At 38.6% G+C, this 14,993-nt stretch overlaps 1 protein-coding gene across 3 annotated transcripts in view; it reads left to right on the top strand.

Annotated features, from left to right (window-relative positions):
• The window catches only part of LOC139456498 (mediator of RNA polymerase II transcription subunit 13-like), a 70,298-nt gene that overhangs the window by 13,156 nt on the left and 42,149 nt on the right, over window positions 1–14,993 (top strand). For all 3 annotated transcript variants that reach the window (XM_071238245.1, XM_071238244.1, XM_071238243.1), the window contains exons 4-5: window positions 3,113–3,193; window positions 11,154–11,299. In XM_071238245.1, the coding sequence (XP_071094346.1) occupies window positions 3,113–3,193; window positions 11,154–11,299 (227 nt within the window). The remainder of the gene's footprint in view (window positions 1–3,112; window positions 3,194–11,153; window positions 11,300–14,993) is intronic.

The raw sequence follows: 14,993 nt of genomic DNA, 5'->3' as shown, positions 1-14,993 counted from the left end.
TCGATTATTTACAGACCGCCGTCATATAGCTGGAATATTGCTGAGTGGGGCATTAAACAACAAACAAACAAACATAATATTGTCTCGTCACCTTTTCTGTGTTGAACACTGATGTTTCAACAGAGCTCGGGTCAACAGAATATTATAACAAATTTAGACAGTAAAATTTGCATGTATATGCAAACTTCAGGGGTAGAAACTAACAGTTATAGTCCACTAGTCCTCATGATGATAACATATAGCAAAACCCTTAAAATTGGCAAATTTCTGCTAGTCCTTATGATACCTTAACTATCGGACAGATTGACAAGGACTATAGGACTAGTGCCAATTTCTAATGCTGAACTTGTATACAGGAAGCCATTGTTTTCATTGACAATTCATGCCTTGGGACTACGGGCAAGAAGTTAGCCTGTAATCTCAGAAATATCCAGGTGTCGACCTTATTTTGTTGTTTCTGAAACTAAAGAAATGGTGGTTTAGGATTCCTTATACAACAGCTATACGCATGGAACAAATACTATTGGCATCGACAGATTATGATACTGTGTAGAAGAAGGAAGTAGTGACAGACAAATGAAGTATTAGCTGTGATGTGTACTGAAAGATTTATCAAAATATGGGAACAGCAAGATATCCTTGTTCTCTAGTCTGAGGCTAGTAAAATTCTGGAAGCACTTGCAGTGGTAGTCCTTATAATGATAACATATAGCAAAGCGCTGAAAATTGGCCAATTTCTGCTAGTTATGAATTAATAGTAACCCTGGATCATAGGATTTCCCTATGTTTGAAAGAGTTCCGTTATGAATTAATAGTAACCCTGGATCATAGGATTTCCCTATGTTTGAAAGAGTTCCGAATGTTCTCTGCTCAAAGTGTCTCGAAGTAATAATTCATGTTTTTGCTGTAATAAGGTGAAGCAATGTTGTTTTTTTCTGTTTGCCTAATAACAAAAGCTTCTAATTGATTGAGCGTTGCGTGGTCATAAGCAACACCACTGATTTCCACTTATTTGTAGATACTCAATAAGAGCGGTGGCTGTGAAGTAGCCAGCGTTTAACAGCACATAACTGTCATTGTTGACAGTGTTTGCCTTGTCGAGTCTCCACTGCCACTAGGCCAGACTCGATAACGGCTTAGCAGGACCGTTTCCTTGACTTGCTCACATATGCTGGTGACGTTTCACCTGCCCAGCTCTGCCCTCCACTTGTCATGTAATGTACATACAGCTCTCATGGACAGACATTTGACTGTTGCTCAGGAATTTCACAAACATCGTGCCATGCAAGCTTTAATTTGTCAAATCATGTCTCAGCATCGGTTTTGTCTTGACGAGATCCATATATTGTCATTTATTCTAGTGTAGAAATTGATTTGATTCAAGATTTCTAAAGCAATTCTTTGGTTTGAAGTGACATTTTTTCCATGAATTTGAATGATTGTTAATTAGTGTTTAAATGACAAAGAAAACACCAGTGTAAATTTTTTGGATATTAAAGCAGGATTTTCAAAGGGTTTATGCAGGATTTTTAAAGGGTTTATGGAGAGGATTTTCAAAGGGTCAACTGAAAATCTTGACAGGGGGGAAAGGAGCTTTGAAATTGTGGTTAAGATTGTTATTATTTTTGAGTGGTTATTGTTTTCATATTGTGAATTTCACAGAATTCATGACAAGTTTGAAGTATATATATTCAGTAAATAAATGAAGTGGAACTTCCCATTCATCATATCAGAGTCATTTTCCCAATTCCTGGTTAAGTCGGTCCGTGGAATTGCTTTTAGATGTGACAAGATGTATATCATTCACTCAAGACTGTTTCTTCATTGAGATTAAAAATATTTAAAGCTATTTTGACAAGATTTAAGAAATGTTTGAGAACTGTTATATTGCTGAAGTAATATTTTAGGAAGAAATACATGAGTATCAGTTCAACAGTTTAGAAAGTATTTGCTTGCTATGAAAGAACACAAGTATGATTGTTATCGTGCTTGCTAACAGCACCCATCTGTGGCCTGTCAAGTGATTCAGCAGCACCAAGACAATATTAATTGCTAAATGTCATGTCCCCATGGCTACAGTTAGCAGCACATGTCGCCCTCTTCCACTAGAGAGCTGGGGGCATGTTCAGTTGTGGTCAGTAATTATCTCTTAACATTAAACCAGCAGCTCAAATCTACCAGGAGCTTGAAATGTTACATACAAAACCTTTTATGATTACATTTTAGAGAGTTCTTTTTCTATTAATTATAGTTTTTGCTGTTAAATCCTTGTTCTTAATCATGTTCACGTAAGGAAACCAGGTCTGTTTGAAAGCTTTTTGTTTGTGCTTTATATCCTCCCACCATGTAATTTCTGCCCCCTGGGTAAATTTAAAAATACTATTAAACATGCTCTGACACTCTTGAATTTTATAAGGCTATTTTACTGATAGCTAATTGTTTTCTCTTTCAAGCCCAAATTAATTTTTTTCAAATTTCTGTGCATATTTGATCGTTGATTTGTGAATCAAATTAAGAATTACCTCCCATGTGACGCATGCCTATGTCATTTGTAATTAAATATGACATGAATTAATCTGGGAATTCATGGAGATGTTGAGAAGCAGTAGTGCTTTCTTCACTATGGTTTTTTTGATGAGCAGACCCACTAATTTAGCTTTGAATGCAGTTTGGTGTCAGAATTTCTGCTGCATTGGTATGAACAAATTCAAGGATGAAAACAAATTTCTTAATATGGAGTTCAAACAATCTGTGACATGTCTCTTGAGTTGAGTCCTGAGCAGGGTTGTACTCAGCATACTGTTACTATTACTTCAAGTAATCACAATGGCTGATTGTGTGTCATTGTGCCCCAATGGTGTGGATTGTTGCTCATGCTGTCAACCACTTGTCTGTCTCCCACTCTATTATTGGTAGGTCACCCTGATATAGCTGTAACATGGATGACTGTCACTGTAGCGTAAAACAACATTCATGCATGCTCCAGGAAATGTACCACTTACCCTGACTGAGCTATTGTTGAAACTGGTCATATGAACATTTAAATTTGTTTATTTTTTTCCTGAAATGATTATATTGGGTTTGAATTCTATTGGAATATTTTTCTTTCCAGATGTTTGCTGTCCAAGAACTTTGTGCGACTAGGGAAATGGTTTGTCCAGCCGTATGACCAGGGGAGTGCTTTGGACAGGAGGTAAGCGTCTACAACATTACTGTAACAGGCCTAGAAAATGGGTGTTTTTGCGCCGCATTGAAACACTTCTATTTATAATCAAAAGCAAAGTGGAAAGGCTTCAGTGAAGTGGTTCTTGTCTTCAATGGTTCCATTTGACCATTTTTGTTTTACCTTCGTACAGAGAAGTCTTGGTAACAGAAACTAAAGGCAATTTAACTGCTATTGCTAAGTGGAATGGAACTTTAGGATGGAATTAATTTCCAGGATCCTATCCTTGATCAAAGAGGCTGAAATAGAGAGTGGACCCTGTGTTGCTCTAGCCTCATGTTTCAGCGTAGGAAATATCTGCCAGGATAGTAAACTTAGATTGTGTTATTCTTTTTGTGAGAAGGTTTTAGATCATTCAAATAATTTTTTTTCCTTGTTTGGCACAGGCTGTGGTCGAAATAGTTGTTGGTTGTTAATATCTTGATACAATGATGGCCTGAGTGAATTACTTTGAAATCACACCCTGATGGCATGGAATGGTGCTCAGATTATCAACCACTGGTTCGTATGAACCAAACAGATTCATTTACACTGTCACAAAATGATGGCTTAAAAAAGCTGTTCTTTCTTTATCACGTTTTGAACAGAGTAAATAGTTATGAAACCAGAATATTTATGAAAATAAATATTAATAATTAACATGAGCTATTATTTAAGAGAATTATTCATTACATGTATGGATAAACATAGGGTCAGTGTTAGTTTCACTTGAAGTAGCTCATTTTTAAGTTCATTGGAGTATGAACCTTCACAGAATGTTGGGGCTTACAATGAAGTATGCTAAAACCCTGAGTTCAAGATTAAAATGTTTAAATGATCCAAAACTATGCTTCTCTATTTATTCATGCCAGGGAATTCCCTGGGTTTTCCCCAGGATAAAACAATTTCCTAAGTGTTTATCATTTCAAGAATACAGTATCTTAACATATGGACGTCAAAATACGGCAATGAATGTCAGTTTTATGGTCATTTGACCAGCCTTTCGAAATATGGAAAATCTGTATGCTGTAAACTTAAACTTATGACATTCTGCCTGAGGCATCTATATTATAAGTAAGTGATGGGCATGAAGACTAGATGCTAATGATCTTGAAACAGCTTCCATCATGTTGCCTTTGTAATGAAAAATGCTAGAAGTTATTTAGCCCCATGTGTCATTTGTCAACTTGTGACTTGACATTTCCACTAATGACATCGTGGGATCCCATATCTGCAGGCTGAATTCTGTTGTGAAAGGTTTTACATTCCAATTGGTGAGAGATAATAGACAGAGTTGTCCATAAGTGCTTGACTGTTGTGGATGGGTTAGCTGCTCTTACATGATCTAAAGCAAAAACTTTACTCAAGAACGTCATCAGGATATTTCATGATGTTGGCGGATATTCATAGGACATTCTATACCAATAAGACCCGTGAAGATCCGGGGTAGAATAGGTCTTTGGCAACCCATGCTTGCCATAAAAGTCGACTATGCTTGTTGTAAGAGGCGACAAACTGGATCGGGTGGTCAGACTCGCAGACTTGGTTGATGCATGTCATCAATCCAAATTGCATGGATCAATGCTCATGATGTCAATCATTGGATTGTCTGGTCCAGGCTGGATTATTTACAGATCACCATCATATAGCTGGAATATTGCTAAGTGTGACGTTAAACAACAAACAAACAAACTATACCAATAAAAAATACACTCCTTTTGGATGGCAATAGTTAGTGTTCTAGAAAATACCGACCTGAAGACCTGCTAATGTTATAAACCTCTGGGCATCAGTTTTTCACATTTGTACAAACAAAATAGATAAGCAGCAAAGAGTTATGAAATGGCAGATGATATGTTGTCGTTTTTTGTTCGTTTTCAACCATGTTAATGACAATTATTTTGGGTTGATTTTTATCAGTTCATTGCCTTATGGATTTAGATTTTTCAATATTATTGCTAAGAAAAGAACTTTAATTGAATAAAAAGCCTGAATTGATAATTAATAAAAAGAATAAAAAGATTTGTCTATTAGGTTAAATGTGATACATGTAGTGTAAGTGTCGGTTCAACAGAAAATAAGATGAACTGAATTAGCATATGTTGCTAGTTACTGAGTGTTTCCAATCTAAATGTGGGAATGGAGCTACCATGTGTTTGTGTGTTGCTATCTTCCATTGATGGGCCAATCCATTGTATTGATCCACATAAGGCTTGACCCTGGTGTTATCAGCAATTATGAAGATGAATATTGATCGCAGGCTAACTCTGTCACTGACGACTTTGTTTGGTGATGGATATCGTCACTACTAACTCAATTGGATTCATTACTGGCGGAGAGCATCATTTCAGGGAGAGGCGGGGAATGGGAACTCGTGTTCGAATGTTGTTGGAAATCTTTGAAAATATTTGTGAAAATGATAAGAGATTCTAATTATTGAACATTGAAATTTGACTGTAATAATACTTGTCGACACCTTTCAGAGTCGATTGATTATTCTGGAGACATGTGGCATTAGGACAGTTCATTGTTTTTGTCAGCTTTTGAGAGGAATTTCCTCTGTATCATTTGCATGTTTGAACAAACCCTTCATAACATTTGGATGACAATCAGTCAAATGTCCTTGAAAATGAACAGATATGAAACCCCTATGTCTAGTCATAAATAGTGCAGAATCGATAATGTCTTTGTGATTTTGAAAGAAACGCCCACTCCTGTCTAGAGTTATTGCGCTCCATAACATCTGTGAGAAATTGACTTTGAAACTTCATTCTAAAGTAGTACGTTTCAATAAGATGGTGATAATGTTTGAAGGACAATTGGGAGATGTTGATTTGCATTGAGTTGACAAATGATTCATGTTGTGATAAGTATTCCAATTCACACCTTCACTAACCATAACACTGAGACGTAGGACTTGTTACAACTCCTCCAACGCCTGTAATGACAACATCGTCGTCAGTACCTTGCTGCTGCAGACTTCAAGTAATACGCAGACAGATAATGTACTCCACAGCGTTGCATATGTGAGCGTGGCAATCCAGGCATGGAATGCTACATCAATTATTTACTGGGCGGCAAAGAGAAGGTCTCGGGGGTATTGGGATTAGCAGAGTAAAGTATTGAGATGACATGTTGGGATGCAGCTGTTTGGGCATTGATTTCATTACAAGTGCAGGAGAGCTGGTAGATTTCTTTATTGCGTTGAGAAATGGGAATGTTCAGTTAGATAATGATATCTCTTCTAATGTGCAATGCATAACTGGATAAAGTTGAATAAACAATTTTGTGAGTGGGAATGGAGGTGAGAATTTTGATAAACCTATGTATGCATATTAATTTTTATTTTTCTGAAATGAAATGGTGTACTTCCAAGTCTGTTTAGTCAGACCCATACAATTGTTACTCAAGTATTTTAACATTTCCTAATTTAAACAGATTTAATTTTCAATTTAAATTCCTTTTGAGATACCTTGCGTAAAATCTAGTAGTGTTCCAATTAATATATTTAAATCATTGAAATTAAGAATGCTGTTATCACTTATTTACAAATGGTTATTGATATATCATGTATATCATTCATTTTACTAAACTGGTGGTAATAAAATTAGGTTGACATCTATACAGGCACAGGCCATAACTAATGGGTTCAAGGCCACTTGTAGTGGAAAGGTTCCCTAGCAGAAGTGTTTGCGTGGCAGTGTGAAGTACAGTTTTATTTAGTTTATTATTTTAATTGTCATTTTCAAGGCTACTGGGAACGAACACTCTGGATGTAATTTGTTTTCTATTCTCCTTCATTGAAAGAATGAAAATGACGTCTGAAGAGTTTCTTTTATGATCCGGGTTTCCTTGGCATGTGTAAATGTGACCTTGTTTAGCAGAGCCTGCTATCAATGTGGCCAGCAGGTGAATGATCTGCATTCCTCAGCCACTTGTACTCATGTGTAGTCTTTGTAACGACAATGACGGCAACTCAGTGGGAACACAGCACAGTGCCTATTGTCAGGGTGCTGCTTACCTAGTCACTTGGAAAACCACTAGTGTACTGGCCATAAAAATAGTGACATTACTAGCCATTGCTCTGGAAATGTTTGCTGGTTCACTCTTTCATTCATTCATGGTGGTATTGTAGCTCTCGCTCACGGGGTACTATTAAAGCATGTTCAGGGCTGCTGAACCAGAACACATGGCTTGGGGAAGTGTATATTGTAACAATTTTTTTCAAGAATTCATGTATTTTAGAGCTTGTTTGCCTGTCATTTTAACACAGGTTCATTCATCAAGCTTCATGAATGAATCTATGTTGTCCTGGTAGAGAATATGGATGATTTGATCGAGATGTTTAAAAACTCCTGAACGTCAGTATCAGTTGTGGGGTTCGACTAGCCTGCTCGCCAGGTGAATATGTTGTGTGCTCTTGTGGCGAGCTGAGAAACAAGGCTACCTGATCATTGAGGAATGTCGGTTGGAGTGATGTAGGGAGGAAAAAGGTGACGCGTGTAAGGCATGCTGGATAGGGTGTAACGATGTCGGGTCATGATACACAACAACTCGTTGGAAAACTTCTTTTCACGATAAATGTCATGTACCGTGTCTGCAGAATTAGTGCTAAGCTGATTATGTACTTTCAACAAATGGAATATTCATTTAAAGGGAGAAATACTTGCTTTATCACCATTCATGTTTAAGTTTGTTTTCATGTTATAATTGAATATTATTTTTGTACTTATGTTTAGAATATCCTGGTTAGAATAGGTCTTCAGCAATCTTAGCTTGCAGTAAAAGGCAATTGCTTATTGAAAGGGGCAATCGGTTGGTCAGGCTTGCTGATTTGGTTGATGCATGTCATCGCAACCCAATTTTGTAGTTCAAAGCTCATGATGTCAATCACTGGATTGTCTGATCCAGACTCGATTATTTACAAACCCCCACTTTATTGCTGGAAATTTGCTGAGTGGTGTTAAACAACAAAGTTTTAGATTTTTCATTTTAATCTCTGCAAACATGTCTTCTACATACAAGAAATCTGTTTGTTAAATCCTGAGATAATTTTTCTGCCAATATAGTTGAGAAAATCATTGTTAAGTCCACTTACCTAATTCAGTGTATTTTGCCAACAAGCATGTAGTGTTTGCTGAAAGTATTTCAGGACAAATCAATACCCATTTGCAGATTACATCAATATTGTCTGCAGGTAGCACAGCATTATCCTGTTATTGTACTTGGCGTATTCTGCCCAGTGTTGGAGAAGAAATGCAGTTATTATCTGAACATTTCACATCTAAAACTACTCCTATTTACCTCTCCCAGTGAAATGAGCAAAGCTTGTATCTCTTAACGACGACTATTGATTGTTAGGTCATCCCAACCCCTATCAACCTTTTTGATAAGCATTCGCTCTTTCCGAGGTTATCAAGTTAATGGATAACACACTTAAACTATTCATCAGATAAGAGCTTTGCATTAATGGGATTTTAAGAAGGTTTCATTTGAATAATCGCTGTGCCACGAAGTTTCTAAAACAATTGAGTTTGTCGATATGTGGTTTCCTCGAGAATCAGTCTTTATTGTGATGTAGGTTGATGAAAATAGTCACACTAGCAGGACTGTATTCAGACTAAGTTCAACTGATCAGTCTTTGGACCTGTGTTGGCTTGTTTTAATAATCCTATCCTAGAGCTATTTTCACAACTTTTTCGTTGCTGTCAAGATTCATATCTATCAACACATCCTGGGAAGGATAATTGGGTTTTGCTGGCAGTAGTAGACATTGATTTGAAGTAAATTCAACTGTCATCTCGCCAGTGAAAGTTACAGGTACATTTGCCTGGTTGGCCATATAACCGATGAATGTTTGGTGATGGAAATTGTAACCCCAAAATTCTCAATTTGCTTTTCAAGGCCTGACCCACTAAAATGGGAACATTTAATTGAAATTCCGTTTGTGTACACACGACCTGCTTGTCAGCTATGCAAGAGCCCAGAAGTATTTCCTGAAGTCCTGCCGAGCTTGCTCTCCATCGACCATCATAGCAGGAAGTGACTGTGTTTTGATGTGCTTGTCTGTGTGATTTAATCTGATTACATGAAGCCTCACCTTTGCATGTAATGCTACGCTAATGAAAGCCCAGGAACGCCACTGTTCAGGATCAGCGTTCTCCATACATACATCTCGAGGTCTTGGGTGATGGGCTCTTCAAAATAATGCAACAAACTGGGGTTGTTCACTACATGGCCAAGATTAATACTTCCTGCTTTAGTCAGGAGCACTTACACTGTTATGTAATGTTTTGGTAACAGCTCACTCAAGATTAGCACTGGCAATTTTGTTGTACCTTATGAATCTGTATCAAGTACTTCTGAAATTCATAGTGAAAAAGGGGCGGTCGGGTAGCCTAGTGGTTAAAGCGTTAGCTCGTCACGCCAAAGACCCGGGTTCGATTCCCGTCATGGGTACAATGTGTGAAGCCCATTTCTGGTGTCCCCCAGCCGTGATATTGCTGGAATATTGCTAAAAGCGGCGTAAAACCATACTCACTCACTCATTGTGAAAAATGTGTGAAGCCTCTTTCTGGTGTCGCCAGCTTGGTATAGCTGGAATATTGTTAAAAGTAAAAGCAGTGTAAAACCCAACTCACACACATTGTGAAATAGCTGCTTTAATAATAGTTGCTTTTAATGGAGAGAAAAGTGAAATTAACGTTACAAACAAGCAGTTAAGTTGATCTGAAAAATAAAACTTTGTCATAGGCAAAAAAACCCCGATGTAAACGTGGTAAAAGGAAATATATTTTAGTTGGTATAGGACAGCCTAGTGGTTATGGTGTTGGCTCGTCACGCCCAAGAGCTTGATTCGATTCCCCACATGGGTACAATTTGTGAAGCCCATTTTTGGTGTCTCCTGCTGGGATATTGCTGGAATATTGCTTAATGCGGTGTAAAACCACACACACTCGCTATGATGCTGTGTTCAAAATTAAGAGTCATGGTTCATAACCCTATTTTAAAACTTTCAGAGGAAACAGACTTCCCCTCAGTTTCCCAGTGTATCTGCATTGTTGACAGATTCAGAAGACATTGGTTGACAATGCACGAATTACATCAATTTTTGTAGAGACAACTGTCATTGTGACATTCTCACAATTCAACAGTTTCCTTTTACCATGACTGCTAAAAGCTTGTGAGTCTACTAGTCTGAGCCTGTCACTTGACATAATTTCTTTTAGCAAAGTTTATTATCCCGAAAGACATTTTACTAGATTTATCCTATGGACTAGTGGTTAAAGTCACAGGCTACCATGTTTGCATCATTCTGTAACATTACAAATTTTAAACAAATCTTCAGGACAGTTTTGATGATCATGTCCCAGGAGATGAACCAGCCTGACTCTCTCAATTATCAGTATGCTCACCTGTCCACCTGGTTTCTCAGGCAACAGTTACTATGTAACCTGGTATGATCTGGATGTGATGGCACCACAGGGAGGTTCCACACTACCTTTTCTCTGTAGCTTACAAGGACAAACTTCACATAACTGGCTTTGTATTGTAGAAGGGGTGGTGGGGTAGCCTAGTGATTAATGTGTTCGCTCCTCACGCCGAAGACCCGGGTTCGATTCACCCCATGGGTACAATGTCCCCCATAACTAGAAAGTTAAATATAGTGCACATACACCCATCTCTTTTAAGTCATTCTTGAAAACTTAATTGTTTTTACATTTTAGCCAAAAACATCCAATCCTGAAAGTAGCAACTGTACAATTTGTTCAATCTTTCAAATTAATTTTTTGACTAAATCTATTTAAGAATTTTGAAGATATAAGCACTACTAAGCACATTAACCTTTCAAAATTCAAAATGAAGAACTCCCCAAGGGAAATAATTTCTGCTGCAGCTGATTTGACTTTCTAGCCAGAAAGTGATTAACATTGTGTGTGTTGTGTTTCAGTGCCCACCTGTCCTTCTGCTTCAACTTCTTCCTGCATGGGGAGAGTCAGGTGTGTGCCAGTATTGAGGTAAAACAGCACCCTGCTGTCTGGCGCCTTACCCCACAACATGTACGCCTGGTACAAGAGAACCACGCTTCATTTCAAGGTGAGTACACATTGCTAGGCATGCCATCCGATGTCAGCCATCACTCACAATGTCTCTTGGGCCTGGTGAAGATACAGGTTAGAATTTGCCTTCAGCAACCCATGCTAGTCGAAAGAGGAGACCGACGGGATTGGGTGGCCAGGCTTGCTGACTTGGTTGATGTATGTCATCATATCCCAATTGCATAGACAGATGCTCATGATGTCTATTACTGCATTGTCTGGTCCAGACTCGATTCTGTACAGACTGGTGTCATATAGCTGGAATATTGCTGAGTGTGGCGTTAAACAACAAAGAAATGTCTTCTCAGGGTGGTACCTGTCGAGGAAAACCCTAAGAAGACTGTAATATTTGATAAATGGGGTCCTTAATGGTCACAGTGTCTGCCAAGTATGGATGACACTTGTTTGGATGATGCCTGACCAGACAATTCCTATCTGTGACAATGGTGATCTTGTTGTAGTGCATGCAGTGTTTGAAATTGATGTGGGTCTTGGGGATCATAATAATAATATGTTACATAGCACAAAACTCATACACATGTATGCTCAGAATGTGACATAAAATGGGAGTAGTATAGGTAATGGTGATACTGCTGTAGAACAAAGAAAAAAATGAGACTGTTGCCATGAAAATGTGTAGACAGATATGTTTGAAGCTCATGTTTTATGTTCTGGAGGTCTTCTATGTTATTTGAATTGTTTGGGACCACCTAGATATTTGACCTTCAACATTAGGCTATTAGAACCCCTTGGCTTTCATGCTCTGAACACAGGTTTCCTTTCCTGATAATGTACATGTTCACACTATCATCCCTTGGTTTGCTTATGCCTGAAATACATCTCATGTTGCAGTCAGAGGGTTGTATTATTAAGGGATCATATGTCTTAATGAAAGATTCATGGGATCACAAAATTAAGAATACTAACCCAAACACTCTAGGACCTCAGCATCCCATTTTTTCAACCACAGCAGGGCGGTCGGGTAGCCTAGTGGTTAAAGCGTTCGCTCATCACGCTGAAGAACCGGGTTCGATTCCCGACATGGGTACAATGCGTGAAGCCCATTTCTGGTGTCCCCCGCCGTGATATTGCTGGAATATTGCTAAAAGCGACGTAAAACCATACTCACTAAACCACAGCAACAGTATAAGATTCAAGCACTTGATATATAGATGAGATATTTCAAGGTGAGTTCTGGAAAAAGGGGCTGCTGTGTTTCTTAGCGACAAATGGTGTTTTTACATGAACAGCTTGTGATTTGGAAAGGGGGTTCATCAGTTGGATTCATCATACTGTCTCCATGAGAGGTGTGTCAAAAAGGAAGACTATTTTCTGTATTTCTCATATTCATCTATCAATGAGCAAGTACTCCTGTGTCTGGTGGTGTTGATGAGCGCCACTGCAAACCTCAAATCTTTATCTCTTACCTGCTGCCTGGTGCAGACACTCCATCCCCCGATCTTGAAAATGTCCTCTTTTGCGTAATGACCCAAACATCAGAAAGACAAACTCCAGTCGTAGTAGCCCAGTTTGACCTTATAAGGAAGCCTGGCACGAGATCGCCAGACTTAACTAGTACTGAAAATAGAGATGTTCTGAAGCCTTCTGAGATGTATTAAATGGTGGAAGAATGCAAGAAGAATTGAATTCCTGGACTAAGCATGTTGGGAAGCCACTTCTTCTCAGCAGTGTCTTCAAGTAATTGAATTGCTCCTGTCGTTGATCTGGTAGTGGTCGGGTCTCGTCAGTGGCAGCTTATGAAATTCACTCTGCTTTTATTAGATTCAAGTCCATGGTGCAAGTGATGCAGTGAGGCAGATCAATATTTTTCAGGAGTTTGGTTTCGCACATAAAAGTTTGCACTCCTTTGGAATTGACATGTTAAATAGACCCTCGTGTTTGGGAAGCGATTGGTAAGGAGTTGGGTGCAGTAGACAGTTTGCTGCATAAATCATATGAAATGGGGATTGTGTTTGGGCTGTGAGTTCCTGTGGCTGAGGCAGATTACACTTGTGGTTGTTTTCAAGTTTTTAGATGTCTGATTTATTGTTTGGTGATGTTTTGTTACATCAGAACCTATTTCCAACCTGTTGGTGGCAAGATGTGTGTTCCCTGCTCATGAAATTGATGCTCAGTCTGATGCTTTTCTTTGTAGCTTATTTTAACACGCCAAACATCAGTATCAATATTTATTTTGGAAAGCATATTCTGATCAATATGATATCATCAGATCTGCGGTTTATGAAATTCTCTTGGGCGATATGCCAGTCATATTACATTTCCTAAAGGTTCAGTGCCCCGATGGTACAATTTGTCAAGCCAGTCCTGAAATTACTATAGTAAGACTTTGTGAATGGCAACTCACTCACTCACTCTCACTCACTCACTCACTCACTCACTCACTCACTCACTCACTCACTCACTCCACATGCTAAAATACTCTTACATGGTCATATGAGCAGCCTCAAACAACCCAGACCTGATGAGAATATGGTTTTGAGCTGATCAAATGGACAAAAAAAAAAAATGAAGTGCAAACAATTACGAGTAAAGAAGAGCAGGTCGCAATGATTGTTTTGCGAGGGTACAGACGATGGAGATACGCTTGAGCAAGTGCACTGTCTTAAATCAATAGCTGGTATTGGCAAGGACAAGATGAGGCTGACGAGGGGTGATGATGATATTGGCCTGTGGGAGAACAAGTGATGACACGGGGTGGTGGACTGGAAGATTGACTCGCTCAAACACACTACAGGATCGTGTACAGCACTTGCTGATAGCCAGGTCATTGTTTGATCTTTGATTGAGGCAGGAGAGGTCAGCAGTATTTGACATGACCTGCATCAGGATGAAGTTTGAGCAGAGTCTTTGAAATAGGTCATCATGGGGCCGTTTCACTGGAAGTATATTGATTATGCTTTTGTTGTGTGCGGTATGTGCGGTGGAACTGATTGAGGTCAGTCTTGGTGGCTAGTTGTTTCTTCAGCCATGTAATCTTTACTTGACCAAGATCTGGTACAAATCATGAAGCTGCGTGGGCCTTACACAACCATTCTTGCAAATATTCACTTGCCAAAAGCCATCCTGGAATTTCTGATTTGGCTAGTTAGGTAGCAGTGGTAGAAATCTTATGAGTCATATTCTCTTGGTGACTGGGCTTTATATTGTCGATAGGAAAAACATTTTGCATCTTCTCGACATGTTCTGGAGAATTAGAATTTTATCGTCCAAGCCGAACAACGTGTGTGGCTACAAGTGTATGTTTATGAGTGAGTGAGTAGTTTTACACCGCTTTTAACAATATTCTAACATCACAGCAGGGGACACCAGAAATGGGCCTTACTCAATTTACCCAATTGGGGAATCGAACCAAGACTTTTGGCGTGATGAGCTAATGCTTCAACCACTAGGCATCCCCGCTGATTTTATCATGGGAGAGCCTTCTGTTGAAAGGAAACAAAATTAATGAAAAACTTTCTTGACTAAACTATTTTATGTTTGTTCAACCAATTTCGAAAAGAGATTGTAAGTTTTCTGTGCAGGTATAAATGTACGGGGGAAGCATCAGGGTTTCAAAGGCGAGATATTTCAGAATTGTAGAACTAACCTAGATAGCTATAAATAAAATTGAATTGTCTAGAATTATCAAAGAGATATATTTACTTCAGAAGAAATATGTAATGAAAGCAAGT

This window comes from Haliotis cracherodii, unplaced genomic scaffold (assembly GCF_022045235.1).
Source record: "Haliotis cracherodii isolate W230 unplaced genomic scaffold, xgHalCrac1.p SCAF_11, whole genome shotgun sequence".
Classification (NCBI taxonomy): Eukaryota; Metazoa; Mollusca; class Gastropoda; order Lepetellida; family Haliotidae; genus Haliotis; species Haliotis cracherodii.
This window is presented reverse-complemented; position numbering and strand designations above follow the sequence as displayed.